This window comes from Macaca fascicularis, chromosome 12 (genome assembly GCF_037993035.2).
Source record: "Macaca fascicularis isolate 582-1 chromosome 12, T2T-MFA8v1.1".
Classification (NCBI taxonomy): domain Eukaryota; kingdom Metazoa; phylum Chordata; class Mammalia; order Primates; family Cercopithecidae; genus Macaca; species Macaca fascicularis.
Window position 1 is genome coordinate 106136786 of NC_088386.1, and position 27718 is coordinate 106164503.

The 27718-nt window shown below is 34.9% G+C and overlaps 1 protein-coding gene and 1 pseudogene across 4 annotated transcripts; both read right to left on the minus strand.

The window, feature by feature from the left end:
- Positions 1-1897: 1897 nt before the first annotated feature.
- MYL1 (myosin light chain 1) lies at positions 1898-27718 on the minus strand. 4 transcript variants are annotated; one of them, XM_005574168.4, is made up of 7 exons: positions 27465-27718; positions 14116-14143; positions 10038-10181; positions 5859-6032; positions 5333-5410; positions 2681-2723; positions 1898-2125 (listed from the first exon to the last, which is right to left on the minus strand). In XM_005574168.4, exons 1-6 carry the CDS (start codon positions 27588-27590, stop codon positions 2695-2697), a joined length of 579 nt encoding a protein of 192 aa, XP_005574225.3. In that variant the 5' UTR covers positions 27591-27718; the 3' UTR covers positions 1898-2125; positions 2681-2694. The 4 variants fall into 4 exon arrangements, with proteins under 4 accessions (XP_005574225.3, XP_015288205.3, XP_005574226.1 ...); XM_015432719.3 differs by having other exon boundaries at positions 1898-2137; XM_005574169.4 differs by lacking the exons at positions 14116-14143; positions 27465-27718 and adding exons at positions 14396-14420; positions 15163-15236.
- On the minus strand, positions 18945-19373 carry LOC102135435 (ATP synthase subunit f, mitochondrial pseudogene; annotated as a pseudogene).

A 27718-nucleotide genomic window follows, 5' to 3' on the forward strand; every position in this document is an offset into this window, starting at 1 on the left:
TCCTGTGCACTCTTTAAGTTTCAAATTTTCAGCAAAAATTTGTGTATAGTATTACATTTTGTCAGAAAGGTAACTTGAAGATAACTAAAAAATAAGCTTAAAAATATTTGCTTATGCTGCATAGGCTTCTCAAAAGTTATTTTTGAAGACTGAGGAATTGGGCACCTGTCATTTTTGCCAGCTGGTGTAGATGTTAAAAATTACTGTCACTCTTCCGCCTGCTACTTTATTTTGCACCTGCTGTTACTTGAGTTACAGGCATTTCACACATGGTAATTTAATAAGGTTAGTTCCCATGACAATGTACTAGATATTATCCCATTGAGGGTTAAACTGGTTTTATAAGGTCTTGAGGGAGAATCACTAAATATAAAACTTGAGATTAAAAATGTAATACCTTGCAGACATCACATTTTTCTAATTAAAAATTTTTAAAGGAGTATAGAAGAAATGACATTTAGCCACATATCCCAAAACAAAAATGAGCCTTTTATGATTGAATTATTTGTACCAGTCAACTTCTCTACATAGTGTCATTTGTAATTAAAACAAACAATTTTAATTGCCTGGTATAACACCTGCAGATAAATATATATTGAGAGCTGTGAACAGTGGTTCAATATAGTAGTCAAGAGCCACATGTTACTATTTAAATTCAAATTTAAATTAATTAAAAGAAAGCAATTAAAAATTCAATTCCTCCGTCACATGGGCCACGTTTCAAATTTTAATTGCTGCATGTGGCTAGTGGTTACCATATAAGACCGAGCAGATATAGATCTTCATTTTCACAGAAAGTTCTACTGGATGATGCTGTGTGATATTTCCAGTTCCTGGTCTTAGGGAAACTTGGCCTTAAAGATCATGAGACTATAGTGCACTTTCCTTAAGAGTGATTGCAGTGTCACAACATCATCATATCAACTACAAAACAGAGGCTGAAATCAAAGTTCTGCCACTGAAATCTGAGTGACCTTTGCTAGACAGAAGGAACACGTTGATCTGAAGCTCCCAAAATCAGGAGAAAGTTGTTTCAGCTTCCAAAGATCTATAGGCAGGCAGGTACTTTTCAAATATTTTATAATCCTGTATATTACAATTATCTTTTGAGGGTGGTACGGAGAACTATTGACCACTCATCTCTTCTAAATAGTCAATTTTTTACCCTCAGATTGTGTCCTAAAGAAAAAATGATAGGTGATAGCATTCTTAAATAAAGTTTATACTATGAACTTTTCTGCTAATTTGTCTTACCACTTTTGACATCTATTAAAAGATTGAACTGATATTTTGGGACATGGGCATGCAAAGGGGAGGGAATTATAGTTGGAGAGAGAATATTAATAAACAGGATCTTGAGTCCTTAAGCAACAGTCCCATCCCAGAGGGTTTTTTTAAAAGTTACAGCTGAAAGGTCACTCTAAATCTTATCCTTGAAGACATTAAGTGAGAAGGATCAAGGTCTTGCTAGACTTTTCTAATAGGCCAGATTGTCACTAGAAGTGAAATAGTTCAAGCCATGAACAAAATGATTTACACAGATCTGAAGAAAACTGTTTTCGCTTTAAATTACCTGCATAGTTTTTAGAAAAATGTCTCTTATCCAGTTTGAATTTCCTCAGATTTCTATTTCACTTTTTCAATAACATACGATTATCTTTATTATTCAATTTGTTATTGCTATGTAGACTGCAGTGATTTCTTCTTTTAAAAGTTTATAAATTGTCAATATTCTCTACATTTAACAAAATAATTGAAGTTTTAAAAATTATTTTCCTTAAGAAAATAAAAAATGCAATGTGACTTTAACATTCCAGACTGACCAAAATTGTTTATTGATTTATTGTTTTAAGAATGTTTGTTGATTCATAGTAGATAATAAAGAATGGTGCTTGGATTTGAGATTGTCAATATTTTATTCTTCTCGTCTAGAGCAGCAGATACTTTGTGTGGTATGAATACAATTCAGAGAAAAACTGAAGATGTATAAAAATTCAGGGAGTTGCTCAGTCTTGAACAGTCCAGATTGCTTTGTTTTTCTGAATGATGGTAAACAGATCTGGAGAGTTTGTCATGGGTGTGATTAAAATAAATTTCCAGCCAGTCTTCCTAAACAATGCTTGTTCTGTAAAGAAAACTGGAAAACGAATTAGATATTGATTGCATCTTTTCAGGAATAAAACCCCCGAGGAAATAATGTGAAGTGTAAGAGAATAAAAAGCACAAAGCAAACCAGCACTTAAAAGATGAGCCATTTCCTAGTTGTAAGAACCTGGTTGCAAGTGCTTGAATTTGGACTGTTATAACATGGTTTTCTAGAGCAGAAACTGTTAAAAACTACTTTAGCTATCCAAAAAACATTTGCCTGTGCTTTTATTAGTGTTCTGTTCCAATTAAATTAATCAACTAGTCTCTGATAGTCCACTGCATAATTGTATTACAGTCACAAAGATAGAATTTATGAATGGAAACAAAAACCTCATAAGTTTTGCTTATACACTCATGCAAAAATGCTTTATTTCTAAATAACCCATCTCAAGGTGTTAGTATTTTCTAATTAAATAAACATCTCTTAATTAAGAACTAATATTAATCTACAGCATATAAACTGAAGCTGTCAAGTTTTAAAAAACACAGTATCAAGAAAGCCTTAAATATTAAAGAGGGAACAGGTATATACCTTGAGAGCTCCATTCAGATAGACATAATGTGCTTGACAAAAGCTGTAGGGGCAAAATAGACAAAATAGACAACTTAGAGTTAGGAAACAGTCAAATGTAATAAAAGAAAGGTTTAATGAGTTAGCTCAATCCTATTTTTAGCTGTAACAGTAGTTTCTTTTCTTTTGTATTTAAGGTGTATAGCTCATAATTCTTAGTAGTGGATTTATGACCTTTGCCCAGATTTTGCAAATTAATTTTTTGAATAAGTGGTACATTCACATACATTTTTATTTTTTAACATGGGGTCTCGTGTTGTCAAGGCTTGACTCAAACTCCTGAGCTCAAGCGATCCTGCTTTACCTCCCAAGCAGCTGGGACTACAGGCACATGTCACTGTGCCCAGCTAGGGTTAAATTTTTTTTTTTTAACATATGAAAGGATATATAACAACAAAGTGTTTCCCATCACTGTCTGCCAGGCAACTGGTTCCCCTTTTTATAGCTAAATTGACAGAGCTGTTTATGCACATACAAGAACACATAAATATGTTTCTAAAAATCTTTTAACACAAAATGGCATACTCTATATACTGTTTTGTATTTCTTTTTTCAATTAATAATTTATCTTATAGATATTATAACTGTACACAAGAGTGTCCCTGTTTTTTAGGGCTGCAGAGAATTTCACGTTGATACATGGATGGACATTCGATTGTTTTCACATTGATATGTTGGTGAAATTATACATTGATGGACATTAAATTGTTAAAAAAAATTGGCCATTATGAACAGCACAGTAATGAATAACCATCTATATATGGTCATCTCACTTGAGTGAAAGAATATCTAGAGACTAAGTCTCTCCAGAAGTAGATTTGCTGCTATTAGTAGTAACACATCATCACCTAGGGGTTTTAACAATATGCATTCCCATCAGTAATACACGAAATTGCCTGTTTCCATACCCTCTACTCAGCCCAAAGTGTGCCCAAACATTTAATCTTTGGCAATCAGCTTATTGAAAAATGATGTCGCAGTGTAGTTTTATATTATTATTATTATTTGAGACGCAGTCTTGCTCTGTTGCCCAGGCTGGAGTGCAGTAATGTGATCTCTGCCTCCCGGGTTCAAGCGATTCTCGTGCCTCAGCCTCCTGAGTAGCTGGGACTACAGGCGTGCGCCATCACGCCCAGCTAATTTTTGAATTTTTAGTAGTGTCAGAGTTTCACCATGCTGGCCAGGCTGGTCTGGAACTCCTGACTTCAAGTGATCTGCCTGCCTGGGCCTCCCAAAGTGCTGGGATTACAGGCATGAGCCACTGCGACCAGCCGTCAGTGTAGTTTTAATTTGCATTTTAAAAAATTATTAATGTAGTTTTTCATTTTTTCATTTTGTTTCCTATGAATTGTCTGTTCATGTACTTGCTAATTTTCTATTGGATATGGTATTTTATTTGTAGTAGTTCTTTTTTATTAGGAAAATTAGCTCTTTCTGATATTAATTGCAACTTTTTTTTCTGGTTTGCTATCCGTCTTTTGACTGCTTTAGTGGCTTTTGCCATATAGACTTTTAAAAGTATGTGTTTAAATTTGTCAACATTTTCAATGCCTTCTGGTTTTTGTGTCACTGTTAGAAAGAAAAAACTTAATCATTCCAAAGTTATAAAATGAATTCTTCCGTGTTTTTTGTGCTCTTTGTTTTTAGCTTTTACATCTCACATGTAAATTATTTGAAATTTGTCCTGGCATAAAATTCAGATTTGACTTTATTTTCTAGATGACTGTCCACTTGTTCAAACAATATTTATTGAATGATTCTCTATGGAGTGTATTTATGGTAATAGCCAAATGTGAAGAATTGTCACATTAAGAATTAAGAATTAAAAGTGAAGTTTAATCAAGATTGTCAGTGAAGATAAGCTTGGCTAAACCCTTTCTTTTTGTCCTCTTCTCCCTCCTTTCCTTTCTTCTCTTTTCTTCCCCTCTTGTTCTCTTCTGTTCTATGTTTTTCTCTTTTTGTCTTTATTTATATGTAACTGGGTTCATTCTCTTTGGGGACAGAAAAATTTTTACATTTTCTTAAAAAAATTAAATTTGTAAATTATATTATGCATCTTTGTTTTGTGTAGTGCATTGCTTTCACACCCTCTGGGTGAAGCTGCTATAACTTGGTGGTAGGATTTAAACAATTGGCAACTGTGGGATGACTTTCATTAAAGCAAGAACACTAGACAAGGAGAAGAAATTTTAGTACCAGCCTGGCCATCAGTTGTTTGACCTTCACCAAGTAACTAAACCTCTTTGGCCCGAAGTTTCATTTTCATAATTGCTTCATACTAGTAAAAGACATTGAGATTTCTTCAAGTTTAATATTCTATTAAATTTGATTCTGACATCAGCCCTGTCTATCTCATAGGGATGTTTTGAAGAGCTAACAAAAAATATATGTGAAAACACATTTTAAGCTTAAAAACAATGCACAGTATTGCTAAAACACACTGGAATAAATGTTATTTATATGTTCAGATCCTCACATATCTTTTTAGAGTTATGCAATTTGTTGTCATATGTATGTCAATTAGGAAAGAAGAGGAAAAGAAGTTCAAAAGGAGCCCATCATCAATCTGATTAGTTAAGAGTTGCTGTAACCACCAGTGAGCATTGATTCTACCTTCATAGTTGATGCAGCCATTGGAGTCTTCTTGACCTGCCATCAGAGCTTCCACTTCTTCCTCTTTCATCTTTTCACCTGATGAAACAAAACTCTCCTTTTAGAAAGAAGTCCACGTGGTATTTTCAAAATCCACCATAGGTCATCAGCCAAGGGCTTCTGGAGACTAAACTCTTGGCATATAGGAATTGTGACTTTCCCATTCTTTTGGTACTTAATACATTGTCAACTAATTGGTTTTTGAATGAGTTAATTAAATACAAATTATCCCTTGTCATACAAACTGTATCCTATAAGAACTACTATGCTTTCCTTTACTTATTCATTACCAATATTTTAAGTTAACATTTTCACCAAACTCACTGCCACTGAGGCCAATCGAAATGGTCATTAACTTTTGACTATTTCTTTTCCCCCATTTTCCCTTTGTAGTATTTCCTCCTATTTTGGTGATGACATGATTCTCCTGTCATGTTCTTTTCTGTATATTCTGTCTCACTAAGTCCACTGAAATAAATTCCCTTACCCAGGGTGGCTAGAACATGGCGGAGTTCAGCACCCATGACTGTGCCATTGCCTTCCTTGTCAAAGACACGCAGACCCTCAACAAAGTCTTCGTAGGTGCCCTGGTCCTTGTTGTTGGAAATGGCTTGCATCATAGGCAGAAATTGTTCAAACTCAATTTTCTTGGCATTCAGCTCTGTAAGAAATTGCAATTTTGAGGGTTATTAGCTACCATAATACTAACTCTGAGTCACAATTTAAACTTCAAAAGTTATTCTAGGTTATCTGAAAAACCTTGACACAGCTTAAATTTCAGCTGGTAAATTGCTAAAATATCAAGAATATGGTAATAGTTAATAGCATGAGGGTTGGAATTCCAGTGCCTGAACTTTTATTCCTAGTCTACCATTTGCAACTCTGACAGTGCACAAGTTAACCTTTTTGTGCCTCAAGTTATCTGTAAAATAGAGATAACTAATAGGGTTATTGTGAGAACTAAATGAGGTAATGAATGCAATGTTTAATATAACATCTAGGATAAACTGATTGCTTAATAAGTGGTAGCTTATTTTTAGTATTGTCCATTTAATATTTCCCATAAATACTTGCAAGCCATAGAAAAATGCACTGAGATACAACAAACTCACTAGTGGATTAAGACAGTAAAACTTAACTTCAGTACATATTCCACCTTTGTCCCCAGCTTTTGGAGGGCCTTCCCTTTCTTTAAATTTTAAGTAATTTAAGAAGTTTACAAGGAGAGAGTGTGTGTCAAATATTCTGTGATCTCCCGACTTCTTTGTACCTTAGAAGCCTGGAGATGATAGGCCTTTATTGTCTTCTGACAAGGTAAATCTTATTCATGGAAAATCTAGACAGTCTATTTTATACTATCCAGATGTATGCAAATGGGTAAAGTTATGTATTCACCAAATCAAATCTTTTTACTACTCTTCTATATTTCTATTATACGTTATTTATACTTTTACATTGAAATTATATTGAGTAATATTTAAAAAATTAAATTTGAATGCTGAATAAATGAGTATTTTACCAAATAATTTTATGAAAGATGGATGTTTGCTAAGTTGGAAAGTGACATTTAAGGGTTTCAGCCAGGTTGCAGTGGCTCACACCTGTAACATCACCACTTTGGGAAGCCAAGGCAGGTGGACTCCTTGAGCTCAGGAGTTTGAGACCAGCCTGGGCAACATGGCAAGACCCCATATCTACAAAAAAAAAAAAAAAAAAAAAAAAAGGCCAGCATGCTGATACATGCCTGTAGTCTCCAGCTATTTGGGAGGCTGAGGTGGGAGGATTGCTTAAACCTGGGAGGTGGAGGTTGCTGTGAGCCAAGATCACGCCACTGCACTCTAGCCTGGATGACAGTGTGAGACCCCATCTCAAATAAATAAATTAAAATTAAAATTAGATTTGACTGGGTGTGGTGGCTCACACCTGTAATCCCGGCACTTTGGAAGGCTGAGGCAGGATTTCTTGAGCCCGGGAGGTTGAGGCTGCAATGAACTATGATCATGCCACTTATTCCCACCTGGGTGACAGAGTGAGACTCTGCCTCAGGAAAAGAAGGAAAGAAGGAAAGAAAGAAAAAATAAAAATAGGGTTTGTCCTATTGCTTGCTCACTTGATCTCATGCTCTCGGCTTTTCTGCATGGTATAATTGGATATTTCCTTCCAAAGAAAATGAAGTCAGCAGGCTGATTTTGAGTTTTGTTGAAATCAAGTTTTCTTTTTCTAACAAAGGAAGGTCTCCAAAAAATTTTCAGTTGTCAAGGGAAAGAAAAAGATTATTTGTTATCTCACGCCCCTCTCTGTTTCCTAATGGCAAAGATAGACAGCCTGAATATCTATTTGAAAAACTTCAGTTTTGTATCTCTTTCAAAAATTATTTTTTATTGACACATACTTATTGTACGTGTTTATGGGGTAAAGTGTGATATTTGGATACATGTACAATGTGTAATGACCAAATCAGGATAATTAGCATACCGATCACCTCAAACACTTATCATTTCTTTGTATTGGGAACATTCAAGATCAACTCTTTTAGCTATCTGAAAATGAATGCTGCTAGCATAGTCATCCTATAGTGCTTTAGAACACTAGAGCTATTCCTCCAATCTAGTTCTAATTTTGTATTCACTAACTGACCTCTGGCTGTCTCTTATTCCCTCCTCTCTTCATTAAAGATAGATGTTTAGTAAGTTGGGAAGTGGCATTTAAAAATAAGGTTTCTGTTGGGTGCAGTGACTCATGCTTATAAACCCAGCACTTTGGGAGGCCAAGGAGGGCAGATACCTGAGCTCAGGAGCTTGAGACCAGCCTGGGCAACATGGCGAGACCCTGTCTCTACAAAACAAATTAAAACAAAACAAAAAGTAGCTGGGTATGGTGGTGCACATCTGTAGTCTTAGCTACTCGGGAGGGACTAGAGCACGAGAATTTATTCAGAACACTAGAATTTATTCCTCCAATCTAGCTATACTTTGGTATCTATTAACCAACCTCTGGCTGTCTCTTATTCCTTCTACCCTTCCCTGTCTCTAGAAAGCACTACTTGCTACTTCTCTAAAATAAAATTTTTTAGATTCTACATATGAGTGAGAACATGTAGACTTATCTTTCTGTCCCTGGCTCATTTTACTTAACATGATGTCTTCCAAGCTCATCCATATTGCAGCAAATGATAAAATTTCATTTTTTATGGTTAAATAGTATTCCATTGTATATATATATATATATCTCATATTTTCTTTATCCATTCATCTGTTGATGGACATTTAAGTTGATTCCATATCTTGGGCATCGTGAATAGTGTTGCAATAAGCATGGGAATACAGATTTTTTTTTGACATACTGATTTCCTTTTCTCTAGAAATATACCCAGTAGTGGGATTGCTGGATCATATAACAGTTCTATTTTTAGTTTTGTGATAAACCATACTATTTTCCACAATGGTTGCACTTACATTCTCAGCAACAGTGTATAAAAGCTCCCCTTTCTCTGCATCTTCCCCAGCATTTATTTTTTGTCTTTTTAGCAATGACCATTCTAAGCGGGTGAGGTGGTGTTTCATTATGGTTTTTAATTCATGTTTCCCTGGTGATTAGTGATGTTGAGCATTTTAAAATATACCTGTTGGCCATTTGTATATCTTCTTTTGAAGGATGTCTATTCAGTTCATTTGCCCATTTTTTGATTGGATTATTTGTGGGGTTTTTTTTTTTTTTTTTTTTTGGCTGTTGAGTTTCTTATACATTTTGGATATTAATCCCTTGTCAAACAATTTGCAAATGTGTCTTGTCTGTTTTGTTTGAGTGTCATTTTCTGTTAGACTATTATGCTTTTCAGTAAAACCATTGGGATTAAAAGTAATTTCCTTATTCTAGAATAATGACTGGATTTCTGGATGGAGTAAATGACTTCTGCAATTTTGCCACTTATATTTCTCACTTATTTTTTTCCTAGGATTATCCCTGTGCTCTGTCTTTTGACACCCTGCTTCTGTCCACTCATAGAAGCAGTGTGTCAAAGGACAGAGCACATGGTAGGCAGCATGTATTTTTCAGTTGCTTGACAAAGTTGCAATTTCATTTCCACAGCTTTTATCAGAGAAGTTCGCTAGAACTGTGCCACTGGAATTTACTCAGAATTGTTTATAAAGTGTTTTAAGTCATATTTAACATCTTTGCCAAAATGTGTTTTTGCCTTTGAAGATTTGAAGTCTGAAAAAATGTGCAGATTTGGATATTATTTCATTAGCCTTTAATTATGAACATTTGAAATGATGATAGCATTAGGTATTATTTCTAATATCTAAAGTTAAACATTGACATTTGACATTAGATATTATTTCTAATATCTAAAGTTAAACATTGACATTTGACATTAGATATTCTAATATCTAATGTTAAACATTGACATTTTATCATGCTTGCAAATTCTCAAATGAAGTTTAACTTATTTTGTAAAGAAAAAGGCTGAGACTATATGGCTAAGAGGCGCACTTACCACAATCAGGAATAAACTGAGCCCTATTACGTGAAACATTTTTAAATCAATCTCTCTCTCTCTCTCTCACACACACACACACACACACACACACCACACATACCACACACACACACTGCTGCACACTTCCCTATACTTCAACACTTCTTGGAAAAATTGATGGGTTACCTTCATTGCTGGGGTTTCCCAGAACTTTCCTGACCTCTGCATTGGTGGGATTTGTGCCCAGAGCTCGAAGGACATCACCAACCTGGCTTAAGGTGATCTTGGAATCACCTGTTCTGTCAAACAGGAGAAATGCCTCCTTGAATTCTGCAAAAAGCAAGAAGCATTAGAGTGCTTTTTTTCTTCCTCTAACCTATTAAATCTAACTCAATCAAAAATTCAGTTCAAACTCTTCTGTTTTACAACTTTTGCCAACTGTGCAAGTTGTTTTCCTGGATTCTCTTTTTGTATCTCCAACTATCATTGGCAAAAACTTAGCATTTCTTTTTGGGATTATTTTAAAGCAGCATTTCCAACTTTAAGTTGCCTGTTGTTGTTAATCAGATATGGAAATTGGGGCTCCTAGTCATATTCATATTTTCTTTACCTGCCTGGAAAGCAGGATTGGGTTAAAAAACATTCTAAGGCCCTGAGAAATTTTAATAATCTCTCATATAATTAACAAGATTAACAAAATTTCAAAAAGAACAAATTTTCAATCAGGCTCATGGTATGTGAGGTTAACTCAGACTTTTCAAATTATATAGAAAAACCTCCTCTTGAGGTACAAATTTCCTAGGTTATCCCTTTAACCAGTTTTCTCCAGGAATACCTTTATTTTTCAGGAAAAATTTAGAAAGGTGAGACAAATCCATACATTCTATAGTTTGTTAACTAATGTGTGACTCTATTAGTCTCCAGGTGTAATCAATTCAGAAGGAGAAATATTTGTTTTGGTATGATAATACCATTGTTGCTGTGAGAATCTCTTTATACTTTACTGTTTTTTCAAATAATACATATGACATATGTTGCTATATCTACTTCAGAATTTCGGTATGCCTTGTAATTACAATTTTATGGAGAAAATTGTAGATTCACATGCAGTTGTAAGAAATGATACAGAAAGATCTCCTGTATGCTCTGCCCAGTATCTTCCAGTAGTAACATTTTGCAAAATTATATTATCACAACCAAGATATTCACATTGGTAGGCTCCATCAATTTTAGTCACATTTTCCCAGTTTGCTTGATTCATTTTGTGTGCATGTGTGTATATTAAGTATACACAGCCATTCCCATTCTTTTCTGAATCATATTTTAAAGTGTTCTCTATTCTAATTATAATAATTGCATTGCTTACTTTCTCTAAATTTCATCATTCTCTTTTGATAGAACTGGTTTGACTTTCAAAATTATAGTGACAAAGAGTTTAGAAATGTATATCAAAGACAGAAAGGGGTGCTACTATGAATTTGGGGGCCAGGAAAACCGTTTTAATTAGGACTTATAAACTAGATTACGTTTTCTGGGAAACCCAAAAGTACTGACGGTGACTTGGAGTTAATATCAACAATACTCAAAAAATCGTTTTTGAATAAATTGGTAAAAGTGAAAGCATTTTTTAGGCTATCAGTGGTTTCAGATCAAAAGGTGCTGTCTAGATAGATTACTCAGCAAAATATTCCATCTTACTATTCCTCCATATCCTAATCTAACATCACACTGACATTATATTCACAATTCACTGCAGATCATGTTACCATTATTTGTTAAAAACTTCCCCCTCAAATTCTATGCAGTTTGGCTACAGATCAATTCCCTACGCTAGAAAACTTGCTGCAGGCACTAAGAAGTCATTAGTCAAATATTATTTTTCATCTTTCTAAGGGACATGTGAAACTGAACTATTCTTGTTACTGGCTTCAGGCTTTCATGAACAGACTGCTCAGCAGGTTCACTATTACCCTGGTCAGATGCCGAAGTGGAAAGAGGATTTTATGGGCTGTAATAGAATCACTCTGACATTAACACTTTTGGTGATTTAAAGGCAGAGACCAGAAAGACACTATTTTTCTTACTCCAGATTTTTAACCCAAACTTTAGTTATTCTCTTGAAGAATTAATACCAGGGCTGGTTATACTATTTTCCAGGGGCTGGTTGCCTGTTTCTTTTTAATAAAATTTGATTCGGATACAGCCATTCCCATTTTATGAATAGTCTATGGCTTTCTTCACATCTCAGTGACAGAGTGGAGTTGCTTTTACAGAGACTATACTGGCCGCAAAGCCTAACTTATTTACTATTTGGCCCTTTTAAGAAAAAGTTTGCTAACTTCTGGTGTATAACAGTATTGTTCTAGAACTTTTTGGTAATAATGGAATTGTTGTCATTCTGGGCTGCCCAAAAAGGTGACTATTAACTGTTGCTCTTGAACACTAAAATGTGACTAGTGCAAGTGAGGAAAATGGATTTAAAATTTTATTTTTAATTAATTAAAGTTTAAATAGCCACATGTGCCTAGTGTCTACTGGACAGCACAAGACTTAGACCTTTAGAATGCTGTAATTTTCCAGTTTTTGCCCCTTTTCCTTCAATCCTGTGATAGATTCCAATAGAGCAGCCATGAACACAATTCTTTAACTGCTAAACAATGAAACAAACTAAAGAATACTTTCATTTAAGAAACTATAGGTTTTCCACATCATTTAAAATGCTGGCATTTGTTTTCCTGCCACAAAGAAAACAGTACGCTACACCCATGTTTACTGAACTTCTGTGTCTGAAATCTATTTCACAGACGGAATAAAAGGTTTAATGTTCAACATTAAATCCTCGCATCCTTGCAAGGGTTTTTAAGTCTTCCCTTGCTTGATCCTACAATAGTTTGGTCACAACAACTGTAAATGAGCTATTTGAGAGGACTGGGATGCAGCGGGTGACAATGTAGCAGCATCACTAGTAAAATGCATTAAAAATCAAACAAATTATAGTAGAATCACCAACTGTTTTCAATGAGAAAAAAGTCCTTCATGCTATAATTTCAAATAATCTTGAGTTATGAGTCACTAAATCATCTAATCTGTCTACATGAGGCCATCAACCATGATACAGATGCATGTGAGTCTGAACTACAGTAAATATCCCTTTTTTCTCAATTTGTGTTCAAATATGAACTATTTCAGACACAGAAACAGACTATAAGAATAGGAATCCTTTAGGTAGAGAACTGAGTATTTGAATAGATTCTTATTAATCACCTATAATTATAATTATTTATATTTTGCATATCATAATATATGTAATATAGACATACTACTTATGACTGATATTCTAATTTATACAATATTTTGAAGCTAATTTTTTCTCCTCCTTCCATCTATAAGTTTATTTATGTCTCAGTTCATTTAGATATGTGACTCTTTCACTCCGTAAAACATTCCTCACTGTACTTCCTAGAAAACATCAAGCTCCTGTGGACTAATGGGATCTGTCGGATCCAAAGACCCAAAGGTGAAAAAGTTGACTTGTTAGGGAAACTATTCAGATTCTCTTGAATCTTAAGAGTTTCGAGTCTCCTAGCTAGTAATTGTTTTTATAAAATAAATTTTTAATCAACTTAAACTAATGTCAGATTTTGATCCCAGCACTAATTCTTTGAGTCATTGACAAAGTCTTGTCACATCTCTGGACTCTGTCTTGCATGTCTCAGGGAGGGGTTAAACCAGGATACATTTAATGTTCCTTCTATAGTTCTATGATAAATTAATCCTTCTTCTTTGTTTCTGAATTCATTTTTATTCTACAACTCACTATGTTATCCATTGAAATGATATAGTTTTAGTAATTGGGCAGTTTTATAATCAATTTTATTTTTCAAATTGACAATTCAGACTTGTCAAATCCCTCTTTAGGGATTATATTAGCAATTTAGCCATCTAAAATCTACTATATATATATATAAAATCTCTCTCTATATATGGTATTATCTATTGTATCAAATTGGTTTTATTTAGGTATCAGTAAATATAAGGGCCTATTCTGTGGTGCTTATCTTGTTAAACCTTTGATTACTGAGTATCAGCGAGGGTTTCAGGTTGAGCTAATTTATATTTAGAGTGATCGAGAGCAATTTATATTTAGAATGGCAACACCAGTGGGGATAATTAGGAAGAGCTAATCTCATCCCAAGGGAGTTGGTTTTCACACATGCCATCTTTATGAGTGTGCACATTTAACAACCATAGCTTTTAAACTTACCATCCTGCTGTTCCTTAGAGAACTCGATCTGTTAGAAAGAAATTGACCACAAAGAATGTTTTAACCAAACAAAAATGTTCTGATTTTTAGTTGTATCCAGCTCATTCCCTGAGTAATCTTCAAAGTAAGCTCCAAAAGTCAGCCTACTTTTCAGAGTTCAGGCATAGCTTGGACACTAATAGGTTGAGCTGCAATGAAACATGCCTTGAAGATAAGTAATATTGCAGAAACTAGGCAGTGCTGTGCCTACATCTGTAGCAGAGAAACTCAATTCACTTACCAGCAATCTGGTCAGCACTGAAGGACTGCAGTGGCGAGGAAGAGAAAGAAAAAACAAGTACTCTTTCAAATGCATTGACAGAAGAATGAGTGCTGGTTGCTCTGAGATTTTTAGGAAGCTATGTAGGTGTCTTGGCATAAGAAGGTTGCCTTAGGACACTTTTGAATCTAGGAACATAAAAAGCTATTGCAAAAGATAATTAGGGAATATCTTTCTGTATCTTAATGATTTAACAAATGCTACATTTAATACTTCTAGGAAAATCTACAGTATATTTAAGATATGTCTAATAAGATACACATTGTTTGAGTACAGATATACCCATTAAAAAGACTACCTTAAGTCTGTCTTCTATTTAGCTAGTACTTAAAGAAAAGTATACAAAACCCAATGCATCAAAAGCTGTTTACTTAGTTTTAGCTATCAGCATCACTGGATTGTATTTTAAGGTATAATATTTTGCTGTAGCTACAGGTTTTTTTCTTCTAAATTTAGGTATAATGAATCTTATGTGATACAGCAAGAGTTGGTGAAGCATAAAGCACAGCTCTTGGAAGTAACATGTATTTTTCCAGTTGATAAACAACTCTAATTATTTTCTTCTATCTTTAATGGATCTCAACAAAACCCAAAAGTAGATACTAAAGATTCATATTGAATATGTTCTCTCCTCAGTTCCATTCTTTGCCTATCTTTCTTCTCAGTAAGATCATATCCTCTATCTATTTTCTCCTATAAATGACAAATCATTGTCTCATACGACCCACCATGATGGAGTGGCTGGGCTGCAACACAGCAGGAAAGCCGAAGAGTGAGTTGAGGGTTGCTCGGGTCCCTGAGTGGGGTCCTCCCTGGCTGAGGCTTCCTTTTATTTCTGGGCAAGCTTTGACCTCACAGCTAGCATCAGGTTTCAGAGATAAGTTGCCACACCCCTTGGAGAGTTCTTTAGCTTTCTTAGGGCAAAGGGAAAGACGGATCTGTACCCTGAGAGCTATTTTTAGGTGACTAGAACCTGGGAGTGGACAGCCATAGTGAGATGGAAACCTGTCAGTACTTTTATGGTCTTTATTTCCAAGAAGTTCTCTTGGAGCATCTTCTTTTAAGAAGCTTCCTATTTGTTCGATGGCAGAAGAGCTTAGAAGTTCTTTAAGGTCTTGGGCCAGACCCTTCTCTTGATGACCGTGGATTTTGAAAACTTCTAGTCAGCAAGTTTTGGTATTAATGCAAGTTTTTGAATGGGACTGGTTTGGGGTTTCAAATGGCAACTGCTATAATAGAAGGAACATCCTCTGAAGTGCTATCCTTTATGGTAAAGTTCAGAGGACTTGAAAAGGCCGTGCACATTCTGCATGTTTCTTAGGGTGCACCCAAGTGACAATCTGGTTGGGTCTTGCAATCTCCAATTAAAGATCACCCTTTTGCAAGCATAATCTAAACCAGGAATAGTTTTGATCTCTGCTTTTCACCATTCTCCTTTAGTCTCCTGACGTTAGGTCTGGTTATTTTCCTCCCTCCTTGTTATCTTTATAATGGCTGAGTAGTCATATTTTTTTATTTTCAGAAGTTTTTCTGAGCAGAAAAGCTGATAGATCATTTTTACATTCTTTTTCTCTCATCGTATACATTTTTTTTTTTTTTTAAACTACGCATAAGTTCTTACTAGAACATGCTGTTTCTGTTTCTGCTTCTGCCTTGGCAAATACTCTATGGCTCAGCCCCTAGACCAAGAAGGCAAAAGAATGCAAGGCAGAGCTTGTGGAATGCAAAATTGTACTTTATTTTATTATTTTTGAGACAGAGTCTTGCTCTGTCACTCTGGCTGGAGTGCAATGGCACAATCACAGCTCACTGCGGCCTTGAACTCCTGGGCTCAAGTGATCTTCCCACCCCAGACTCCTTAGTAGCTAGGACTACAGGCATGTGCCACTGCACCCGATTAATTTTTATTTTGATTTTTTGTAGAGACAGGGTCTCGTTAGGTTGCCCAGGCTAGTTTGAACTCCTAGCCTCCAGCCATCATCCTGCCCAAAGTGTAGAGATTACAGGCATGAGTCACCTTGCCTAGATAAAACTGTATTTTAGAATTTTAAAGGTATCTAGGGGATTGGCCAGCAATGGGTTTTCATGGTAGCTTACCTGAAAATAGCGGGCAACTCCCTTCTGGAAATGGTATTGGGAAAAGTGGTACAGGGAAAGATTCTCCTAGGATGTCCGCTAAAGTTCAGACAAAATATTTATCAGTTTTCTACATGTTTAAAGCAGCTCACAGGCATAATGTATATTGGAGATTAATTGTAACTTGAGTACTGCTTCAGCAACTGTTTTTAAGGGGATGGTCACTTCTAGAAAGACATATACTTTGTAGCTTCTCCTCAAACCATTTCAGAAGAAATCAGCATTTAATATACACATCTCTTCTGGCTCTAAGTTTATAAGTAGTGAAAAAAATCTCATAGAATCTTGAGTCCCAAAATGAAGATTGAAAATATAATTTTAAAATTATTAGTACCCAGGTAAACATTTTCATAAATAGCTTGACCTTTTGAAAGGTTATTGGGAACTGAAATTTAATAGAAAAATTAAAAATGCTTTGAATCATTAGGGGCAAATGGAAGGGAAAGACAAAGGTGGAAATGTGTAAGCTTTGAATATTACAAGATTTGGAATCTTACAATTTTTGACATAAATGAAAGCATCAGAGCCTACCATGTTATCTTTGTGTTCTTTTTTAGCTTTCTAATTATATTTATGTAATTACATTATTAAATTTGAATTGTCTTATTGAGAACTAGCATATATCATTAGTTGAGCTAATAACTATAAATAATACAAAATTAACCATCAAAATTGCCCTACTAAACATAATTATTTTCATATTTAATAATTTTTTTCAGGTAAAAAAGTGTCCTTGCCTAGATATAAAATATGGTTAATCTGTGTAAAATCTATTGAGTAAACTGGAAAGTAAGTTTAAAATTTGTATTTAGGGCTGGGTGTGGTGGCTCACACCTGTAATCCTAGTACTTTTGGAGGCCGAGGCAAGCGGATCATCTGAGGTTGGGAGTTCAAGACCAGCCTGACTAACATGGAGTAAACCGTGTTTCTACTAAAAATACAAAATTAACCGGGAGTGGTGGCGCATGACTGTAATCTCAGCTACTTGGGAGGCTGAGGAAGGAGAATTGCTTGAACTCCGGAGGCAGAGGTTGCGGTGAGCCGAGATCGTGCCATTGCACTCCAGCCTGGGCAGCAAGAGTGAAACTCCATCTCAAAATAAATAAAATAAAATAAAATAAAATAAAATAAAATAAAATAAAATAAAATGTTTTATTTATGCCAGGTGTGGTGGCTCATGCATGTAATCTCTGCATTTTGGGAGGCCTAGGTGGGCAGATTACTTGAGACCAGTAGTTTGAGACCAGCCTGGCCAACATGGTGAAACCCCGCCTCTACTAACAATACGAGAATTATCCGAGCCTGGTGGCATACGCCCGTAGTCGCAGCTACACAGGAGGCTGAGGCAGGAGAAACACTTGAATCCGGGAGGAGGAGGTTGCAGTGAGCTGAGATCGCGACATTGTACCCCAGCCTGGGCTACAGAGTGAGACTTCATCTCAAAAAGAAAAAAAAAAAAAAAGTTGTATTTATGTTATGAATAAGCTATTCCTAATGACTTGGATACTATAAAGTTTGTTATTAAAATAGAAGCAGTTAAGTGATATGCAGTTGTTAACTGTTTCACCCTAGTCTTTCTTCATACCTTTGTCACATAGAGAATGCATTTGGATTTTTTTGGGTACTTACTGGGAATCAACATAAATATTTGAGCATTTTATTTGACAACAGTAGGGAAGGCTACAGTATGGTCTAGAGAAAAAAAAAACTGTAGTTTAAAAACTAGAAGACTAGATTCTGTGCTCATAGAATAAACGGGAAATCCAATTTTTTTCTCTGGCACACTTTTTTTGTTGTTGTTGTTGAGACGGAGTTTCACTCTTGTTGCCCAGGCTGGAGTGCTATGGCGCGATCTCGGCTCACTGCAACCTCCGCCTCCCAGGCTCAAGCGATTCTTCTCTCTGGTTTACTTTCATAAATGGCACAACTTATCTTCTCTCTCTTCCTTGGGGTTATAACGATGGGGTAATCAGTCCTTTGAACAAAGGCAAATTAATTGTGTAATATGAATACACAATGTCGGCTGGTTTTCGCTTGAGTTCTCTGTCATCAAATAGTTTTAAAAATCAGATTTACCTTTCTTCTCTCTGGAATGTTCTCTCATTGCTTCTTTTTAGAAATTGAATATGCGACAAGCCCTGATAACATTTGTTTCCCTTGAGAGAAACGTTTCCTCTCTGTTTTCCCCAGTATTCAACATCACCCAGGTCTTCATCCCACTGAAAATTTTTTACCTTCTTGATTGTAAGCTTCTGGGAAGCTTAGGCCATTCCCGAAGTCATTTGTTCTTGATGTAGACCTGGATGTGAGCCTACCCCAACCTGTCTCCAATAGAGCACTTTGCTTGCCTTATTTTTTATTTTATTTTATTTTTACATGTACCAGTCATCTTTTATTTGGAGGTTAATTCCCATTAGGATATGAAAAGATTCAGCAAGATCGAGATTGTGTTCCTCACGGAGGGGCTGGGGCCAAGGTCATGGGGTCAGGGGGTGGTGCAGAGTGTGTCCCCTTCAGTGGTATTTGCGGAGCCGCTCGTGCTTGAGATGCTTGTAGGAAAGGCAGTAGTTGAAGAGCACGTAGCATGCCAGCACCATGGTAATCCCCGAGATGCTCCCCTTCCTCACGTTAATGTACTTGTTGTAGTACCGGTAGTAACCTCTTCGAAATGCTCTGAGAATGCCACTAGGGCTGAAGTCTCGCATCAAGATCCAGCTTGGCAGCTCCCCCAGTTTGACCTCCAGAAGTTTCTTGTCCTTCACTGGTAGGACTGACGCCATCTTGGAGTCCTGGTGTCTGCTGTATGCTTGCCTTATTCTTAGGATTTATCCCTCCATAACTCTCTGTAGAATACCTTGCCTATATTTGAAGCTCAATAGATTTTCATTAAGTTAAAATCATTAGAATATGTATATCCTAAGCTCCCCCTTCAGATATAAACTTCTTCTCTAGAAGGTTGTGTACCATGAGGGAAAAGACTTCACCTGCTCAAAGTTAGCATGCTCATTTTGAATTATTGATATATGTACCTTTATATTTCTAGCACCTTCCTTTGGACTTTATATAAATGTTTTTGACCTGGACTTCTAATTTTCCAATCCCCAATTTTTTTTTAAGGCTCTTTTAAATTCTAGCCTACATATTTATCTTAGACTCTTAGTAAACTAGTTACATTCCACATTTTTATGATTCGTGCTATCATATGATGTTGGATTTAGGTAATAGTAGTCTACAACATACTGCTACTAAAAAGAATTTTTATTACAATGTTTACAAATTCATTTTTACTTGGAGAAGCATCTAATAGTAATAATGAGATTAAGTTAACTGATTAAACATCATACAATGTATCTATTTGGTTGGTGCAAAAATAATTGCGGTTTTGCCATTACTTTTGTACCAACCTAACAGAAAGAATTGAATTATAGAAAAAAATATTAAAATGCTGTTAATCAAACAGGCTCTGGAATTGATGTAGGGTAAGCCTTAGTAAAAGAAGAAGAGCTGTAATTAAAGATAATTGAGGAGACATGTAATATTGAATACTGGGAGAAAATGCCCTGGGAAGGAACATGGACTACATTCTTCAAAGAACTCGATGGTCCTTGCAACATACAATGGGGACTAATGACTGGAAAGGCTAAAGAAGCTAATATAATCAGGGCCAGTTTTCAATCAAAGAAAACACTGCTGTATGCTCTCTGATTTAACGCCTGGCAGAGAGACCAAAGACCTGGATGTATATAAATCCTTAAACTTACTTTACCTAATTTTCACTCCAATCTCACAGAGTTTCTAGGAACCACCATAAAAGGCCAGGAAAAGCACTATTTGGGAACTCTTGGGAGTTTTGTGCTTCAGAATAACTCACTTAAGTCAAAGGAAATAAATATTTTTGCATTTTTGACTTCAACATAGGACATACTTAGGCTAGTATATATCTAGGCTAGTTACTATAATATGGTATAAACAGGGGAAATTAAGAGTATTGAGAATATGGCACCAGCCCAGTTTCTCTAATATAAGAGAGATTAGATGGTTAGATTGCATAAATTGATCTGGTCTGAGATAAAATATTTAATTTTGTGCTATGAAGTCCTAGATTAGTCAACTGAATTCAGTCACATAAGAGCAAAAACTCAATTATTAAAATAAAACAATTCAGACCTACAGGAACTAAGCTAAGTCTAGGTGAATTTTAATAAAAAATCTAGAAACACAACCTGTTACACTTCTTCTGTTTTCTCATTAGCTTTCTCATGATTAATAATTGATAAAGAAATTTAAAGTTTCTTGAGAGCTGCCCATACTTTTGTCTCCTTTGTGCATTTGTTTGCATGTAATTTCTTAAAAACCTACATTGTGTTTTTGTTCATTCTTTTATTTTAAAAAATTCTTTGTGTGTTTTAAGACATAAGTATCTGCTTCTTCCTATTTGGAATAAAAGTTCCTTTTGTGACAGCAGGGATAAGAATATTGGCATTGCCATTCTGGAGACTTCGAGAACTTATGGAAAGAGAACTAGATTGGGAATTTTGTTTTAGCTTTCTTATAAATCATGTGTCTTTTGATTAACTTCTCTCATCTAGGCTATAGTTTCGTCAGCATAAAATATTCTACTGCACGATTTCTAGGATTTCTTATGTTTCTTCAAGGTTGTGAGTTTTCCATCCTTTTGTCAGTAGAATCTACTTCAACTCACTCATTTTAATGGAAAAGGAAAGATGCCTAAAAATTCAACAGGTAATATTAGTCTGAAGTGATTTAGATAAACAGGAATTAAGCAAAACATAACTTCATAACACCATATTCAAGCCAGTTGGATTTTTTTCATAAACAGGAGACATACTCCACTGGGCATTTAATAGGTACTTTATCACAGTGAAAGGAAGAGCATAAAGTTGAGAAGATGTAGTTACATTTTTAGGGATGCTTTTCTTCTCTGGCTTCACTGTTATTAATTTGTGACCAGAATAGCCAGAATTTATCATCCATATAATATACCTTTTAACTAGTATAATTGAAGCCATTTCTACTTTTATATTGTAATTTTTGCCCTTCACATTCTGATTTAAGGTAAGAAACAAACTGTAGAAGTTGATATAGAAATAAACCACAGAAAATCTTATTTTTATATGAAAAGTATTTCAGTCTGAAGAGCAGCAGAAGAAAGTGTAGTATCAGCAGACTAAATATAATCCTTTCCACCATGAGTCAGATGGTGCTTAATACTAGGTAATTATGGATTGAGTTCTAAAAACAACTTGCCAGGGGTTCATTTGCAGCACTAAAATGCCGAGAGCTAAATTTGGCACGGTCACTTTATGGTCTCCTTATCCCGCAAATATTTAGTTTTACTTAAAAGTGTTATTCACTATTAATTGGTGAACAGATCTCTTATTTTCAAAGCTACATTTTCCTTTCAAAGACATTATCCTTCAAAATATAATTCTAGAGAAAATTACAAAATGCCCTTTAATATTTTCCCACTTCTCCCCACCTGTTCTCTTCTGTTACAGCATAGATATTTGAAAGAGGAAATGTGATACTGATACCTAGTAATAGTGTCAAATAATTTCTGATTTGCTCCTGAGGTTATATTCACATTGCAAATGGATTAATATTGCAATTGGCTAACATTATAGTTGTATTAAAAATTAATTTGAACTATTAAAAGGCCAGAGTAAAAGAAAACAAACTTTTAAGATTATGTAAGGAAAAGTTAGAAACAACCTATACATATTTTTACCTATGTTTTTCTAATTAGAAATTGACTACATGTGTTCTTTTACTCAGAGTAGTTAGGGTTAAGATTTTATCATATTATACATGTGGCATTGTATTTCTGCATACCATCCCAAAGAATATAGGTTGGGATTTCCAGTTTAAATAATGCTGTTTATTTGTAAATAGAGATCTCATACCCTCCTTAGAATATTAGCCTGATGGCAAAAATTGAAGGTCATGTTTGATGTATGTGTATTTAATTGAACAAAAGTACTAAAAAATCTTAATCAGTTTCATTATATCTAATAGCATTTAAAAATATCCATTTTCCATTTACAATATCCTATAGGAAGATGGAACAAAAGGAGTAGGAATATTTCTAGGTTCCTGATATTGCACCCTCCTTCTGTAAAACAGAACACCCAAGTTGTCAGGTGCTAAGACAGGGAAATGTAGAACAGAATAGTAGTGAACGGTCAAGGTCAAAGTCTTGGTGAACTTGCTCTGATGTGTCTGTCATCCCCTCTTCTGGTTACACAGGACTGTGCAGGGCAATATAAAAACCACTCTACCTCATACCCTTAAGAGTAAAAAGGGCTCCTTTACACATTCTTAGAAACAGTAACTTACTTTTTATAAATGAGGGTGATAGTTTTGGATATGGTTAACACAGTTGACTCTGGATTTTGCTTGCTAAGTTAAACCCTAGGTCCATCACTTAACTACTTATTTGATCATATGTATAGCACTTACCCTCTTTTAAGCTCAGTTTCTTTACTTGCAAATTGTGGATACCACAACTTCAGTGTAATATTGTGAGGATTAAATAAGATAACATGGCAAAGAGTAAATTCACAATGAATATTGGTTATTGTTACAAAAAGCTTTATAAACTTCAGAGCCTTTCGTGGAGCATGACTTCATTTGATTTTTCTCAGAAATTCTTCTAAAGGAAACTGGATTTATATTAGTCTTGTTAAAAATAAGAAAAAAGAACTTACAGGTGAACAAAAGTAATCCTATACCTGGGCCAAAACAAATTGGGTGCCACAATGCATATACAACTATCTGCCTCCATTGAATCCCCATCAGTAAGTAGATGCATTTGGGAACATTAGATTTCTACCTTATACATTAAATTGAAAGTTTAAATCTTCCCAAGCATGTGGTCAATTGTTGAAGCAAGATTTCTTATTTGATAGTTTCTGTCAATGCATTCTGTACGTTTACCATGTTTTATAATACCGCTCACAATATCTAGTCAGGGCTGACCTGATTAAGTGGTGAATGCAATGAGAATTAAAACTCAAACAGCACAGTGAGAGACATAATTCACAATACCATCACCTCACAGCAATACTGCCATACAATGCATGCATCATGCAGAAAATTTACTTACACATTGAAGATCTAGAATCTAGGCACATGGTTATGTTATTACTTTCATTATTTTACTTGGTTGCAGTTTTGAACAATGTGTATTCTTGTTTTTGAACCTACAACCATACTTATGCTGGGTTTTAATTCCTGTAACGGATTCTGTTAGGCTGTGTTCTTTTGGTCTGGCATTGTTACTGGAAGTATTAGCTCTCTGAAGGCAAAGAGTGCTTAGAACCACCAAGGACAATAACTTTAGTGTTCAAATATCAATAGTACTTTGTTGTTGAAAAGGGTACTCATAGAAAATCCATTAGGATTGGACATCAAGTAAGCATTCCTTCAGAGAGTATCATAAAATTTGTGTCAGAACAATTGAAGAAATGTTGTAAACTAGTAACTAACAAACCAGGAAATCAGGTTGGAAAGCACATTTAAGAAGGTGATAAAACTAATTAATTATATTCAAGATTATTCAAGATTTATCGAGGAATCAAATATATGGCTATTAAATATAGTATGTTACAATATGAAACATAGATATTAGCTGGGAATACTATGGAGAAATTAAATTTTACCATGGCTGTGACTATAGTACTACACAAAGGCAGTTATGATTAAACTACAGCATTACTCAAAGTCTAAGGGACAGCTAAGTTTCTAATCTTATATGATTTATGAAAGAAAGTTTATAATCCAATTAAGTTTTGTTCTTTGTTGAATTTTTGGGAAGTTAATGAATGCATATAACAGCTCTATTAATTTCTTTTTTTTTTAAATTTATTTATTATTATTATACTTTAAGTTGTAGGGTACATGTGCATAACGTGCAGGTTTGTTACATATGTATACTTGTGCCATGTTGGTGTGCTGCACCCATCAACTTGTCATTTACATCAGGTATAACTCCCAATGCAATCCCTCCCCCCTCCCCCCTCCCCATGACAGGCCCCTGTGTGTGATGTTCCCCTTCCTGAGTCCAAGTGATCTCATTGTTCAGTTCCCACCTATGAGTGAGAACATGCGGTGTTTGGTTTTCTGTTCTTGTGATAGATTGCTAAGAATGATGGTTTCCAGCTGCATCCATGTCCCTACAAAGGACACAAACTCATCCTTTTTGATGGCTGCATAGTATTCCATGGTGTATATGTGCCACATTTTCTTAATCCAGTCTGTCACTGATGGACATTTGGGTTGATTCTAAGTCTTTGCTATTGTGAATAGTGCTGCCAGCCATCCCATTACTGAGTATATACCCAAAGGATTATAAATTATGCTGCTATAAAGACACATGCACTCGTATGTTTATTAATTTCTTTAAAGTTCATTTTCTCCGCTTGAAAAAATTGTATAGCTTTTATGAGGTAATATATCTAGAAACATTATTAAGTGATTAAAAGCATCATAATGTAAAATGTTTTAATGTATGTTTTAATTAGGCCTGTTACCTCCTGGGATAAAACTAAAGTTTATAAAATTCTCAAGTTGTATCAGTTTCTTGGCTGTGCTAGAATACATCTAAATATGCACTGATTTATTTCATATTAATGAACGCAAAGCATTGAAGACATTTACATTTCTTTACAAAAGTGTGTTAGTTTCCGTTTGTTTCTCTTTTTTTTTGTCTGTTACAAATGGGCCTTCTGAATGGAAGATAAAGGTTATTTTTTTGTTTGTTTGTTTCTTCAAGAGTCATTTAACTTCTTTTTGATTTGTGTCCCTTACTGGAATCCATCACATCTCTTGTTCTGCAATGAAATAATAAAGATAGAGCATGCCCCATTCTCACAGAGACACTCCAGGGGTATTTCCTTCTTTTGCTTAGTTGTACAAACTCATATTGTATCCTCACAATATTACACAGTATTGAGCTTGTACAACTCAATTTAACATATTGACAGAAGAATAAACAATTTTTCAAGATTCTGAAAAGTGTTGTTTCTCTGCTGACTATGAATAAGTAATTGGCTTAATTTCTGGATTAGAAAAGAGATGTTTTGTCTTTTCTTGGAGATCTCTCACCTGCCAAACTACATTTTTATTTATGTACTCATTCTTACACAGTCCTCAGGGAAGAAAATTAATGCCTGTTTTTATTAGACACTTTGTTTGCTTCTTAGGTAAAGAGGTACATCTTCTTTTCTTTCCAGAAGTTTGTAATACCAGATACAAAAAGATGACATTGTTTTATAAATCACAATAAGTATAAAAAGGAATAGCTTTGACACTGATTCATATTTCTAATGTTACTATAGAGTGAAGAGTTAAAGATGAGGGACAGTCAGAATTACTATCATGGCTATGATCTCACTGTGTAATGTAGTCAGTATGCATATGTAAAGGATACATTAACTAGGATTGCTGGAGATGAAAAATTTGGTTTCCTCTTAAAGAACTGTATACATGCAGTCCTCAAGGTAGAAAAACATTTATCAGAAGAGCTGACATGCATTTTATGTCCTCCTAAATCGATATACATTAAGAACAGTTCTTAACCAATATTATATCCTATGACCAATTTTTTTAAATACTTCAAATACCTACAAGCTAAAGATTAAATATTTGTGATAATTTACTTATATTTTAAACAAAATTTCATGTTTAACTGGAATGTTATACAAATTATGAATATATTTAACTTCATTACATAATGTCTAAGGATGATCTAACTAAATATTTTTGGGTCTTAAAAAATTCTTCAGTTATATTAAATAATGAAATGTTTGTTTACGGGTCAGCATCATAGTCACAAGTAAACAATGGTAAATTGGCAAAATTGAGGTTTATTATGTATACAACTTTTGGTTTAAGTGGAAAGATCACCTCATGGGTACTTTTGCTCATTGGTTTTCCATATAAGGCAGGTTTCCTTAGATTAAAATTTTCAAATTGTGATATGAGCCAATCAGAGCTCAGTGAATGAAGAGAAGGTGCACATTTAATGAGTCACATCATTGGAAATTAACAGACGTATCCATTTTCCAAAAGCAGATAATCTTTTGGCAATTGAGAACTTTGATCACAGCAAAGTGTTGACACAATAATTAATCACACTTTTCTTAGTTCAAGATCAGTATGCAAATACTCTAAGACATAAGCTAAAAGCCATGCAATAACAAGTTTTATAATTATTTTTGTTAGTTTCATTTAGAAGAAACTCACAAATTCTGAATTAAATATTGTGAACAAATAAACAAGATGACAGTTACAGTCACTGAAACACTTGAGTGCATAATTTTCTGCACTGAGATCTTATTTAGTGTTATATCAAATTTTATTAGGCAAAGCTGAAGGGAGAATTAACTTGAATTGCAAAAAATAGAGCAGCTGTCAAATACATACAGGACAACTGGGCCATCAGCTGTTTTTAAACTTCTGGAAATAAGTAGGGGCTAAAACTTTCCTTTTGATGTAGTTGTAAGATAAGGGATCTGGTTTCCAGAGAGATTTTATTTAAAACCCAAACACTGGTTTAAGTATTCTTAAATGCAACACCGTTAAATATATATACTTTTCTCCTAAATAGTAAAAGTGCAATTTAGGGAAAAATGGAAACTTGAGAATAAAAAGTAGAGCAAGCACAGGCTTCACATATGATACCATACTCTAATAATCTTTGAAATTATATGCTGGGATTCATTTTTTAAAGCAGAATTCTCTTCTTCAAAATCTACCAGTTCATTAAATAATGCTATTCCTCTCAATGAAAAATACATGCCTTTGCAAGTTCCTAGAGTTCTTTACTATTGAAAGATGTTTCAGTGACCACACAATTCATCCGTTTAGTTACCTTAATGGCAGAGAGGTCAATTTTTTCTTCTTTGGGTTTGGCTGGGGCAGGGGCAGGTGCAGGTGCCGGTGCCGGTGCCGGGGCAGCCGCGGCCGCAGGTTTCTTCACGTCTTTCTTTGGTGCCATTTTTTTTTTTAAAGGGTGGGTTAAAAAGAGAAGGAGTTCCTCCAAAAGAACCTGTCAAAATGATTCTTGGAAGAGGAGTGGTGGTTCGGTTGATCCACAGCCCAGTGTCTTGAAGGTGGACCCAGAGT

What these genes read in the sequence shown, in the direction of transcription:
- MYL1 (XM_005574168.4), bottom strand. Translation starts at nt 27,590, where the DNA reads ATGGCACCAAAGAAAGACGTGAAGAAACCTGCGGCCGCGGCTGCCCCG. An exon ending in TTGACCTCTCTGCCATTAAG is followed by an intron (nt 14,144 to 27,464) that starts GTAACTAAACGG and finishes TCTTTCTAACAG; the next exon opens with ATCGAGTTCTCTAAGGAACA. An exon ending in GGGAAACCCCAGCAATGAAG is followed by an intron (nt 6,033 to 10,037) that starts GTAACCCATCAA and finishes AATTTCTTACAG; the next exon opens with AGCTGAATGCCAAGAAAATT.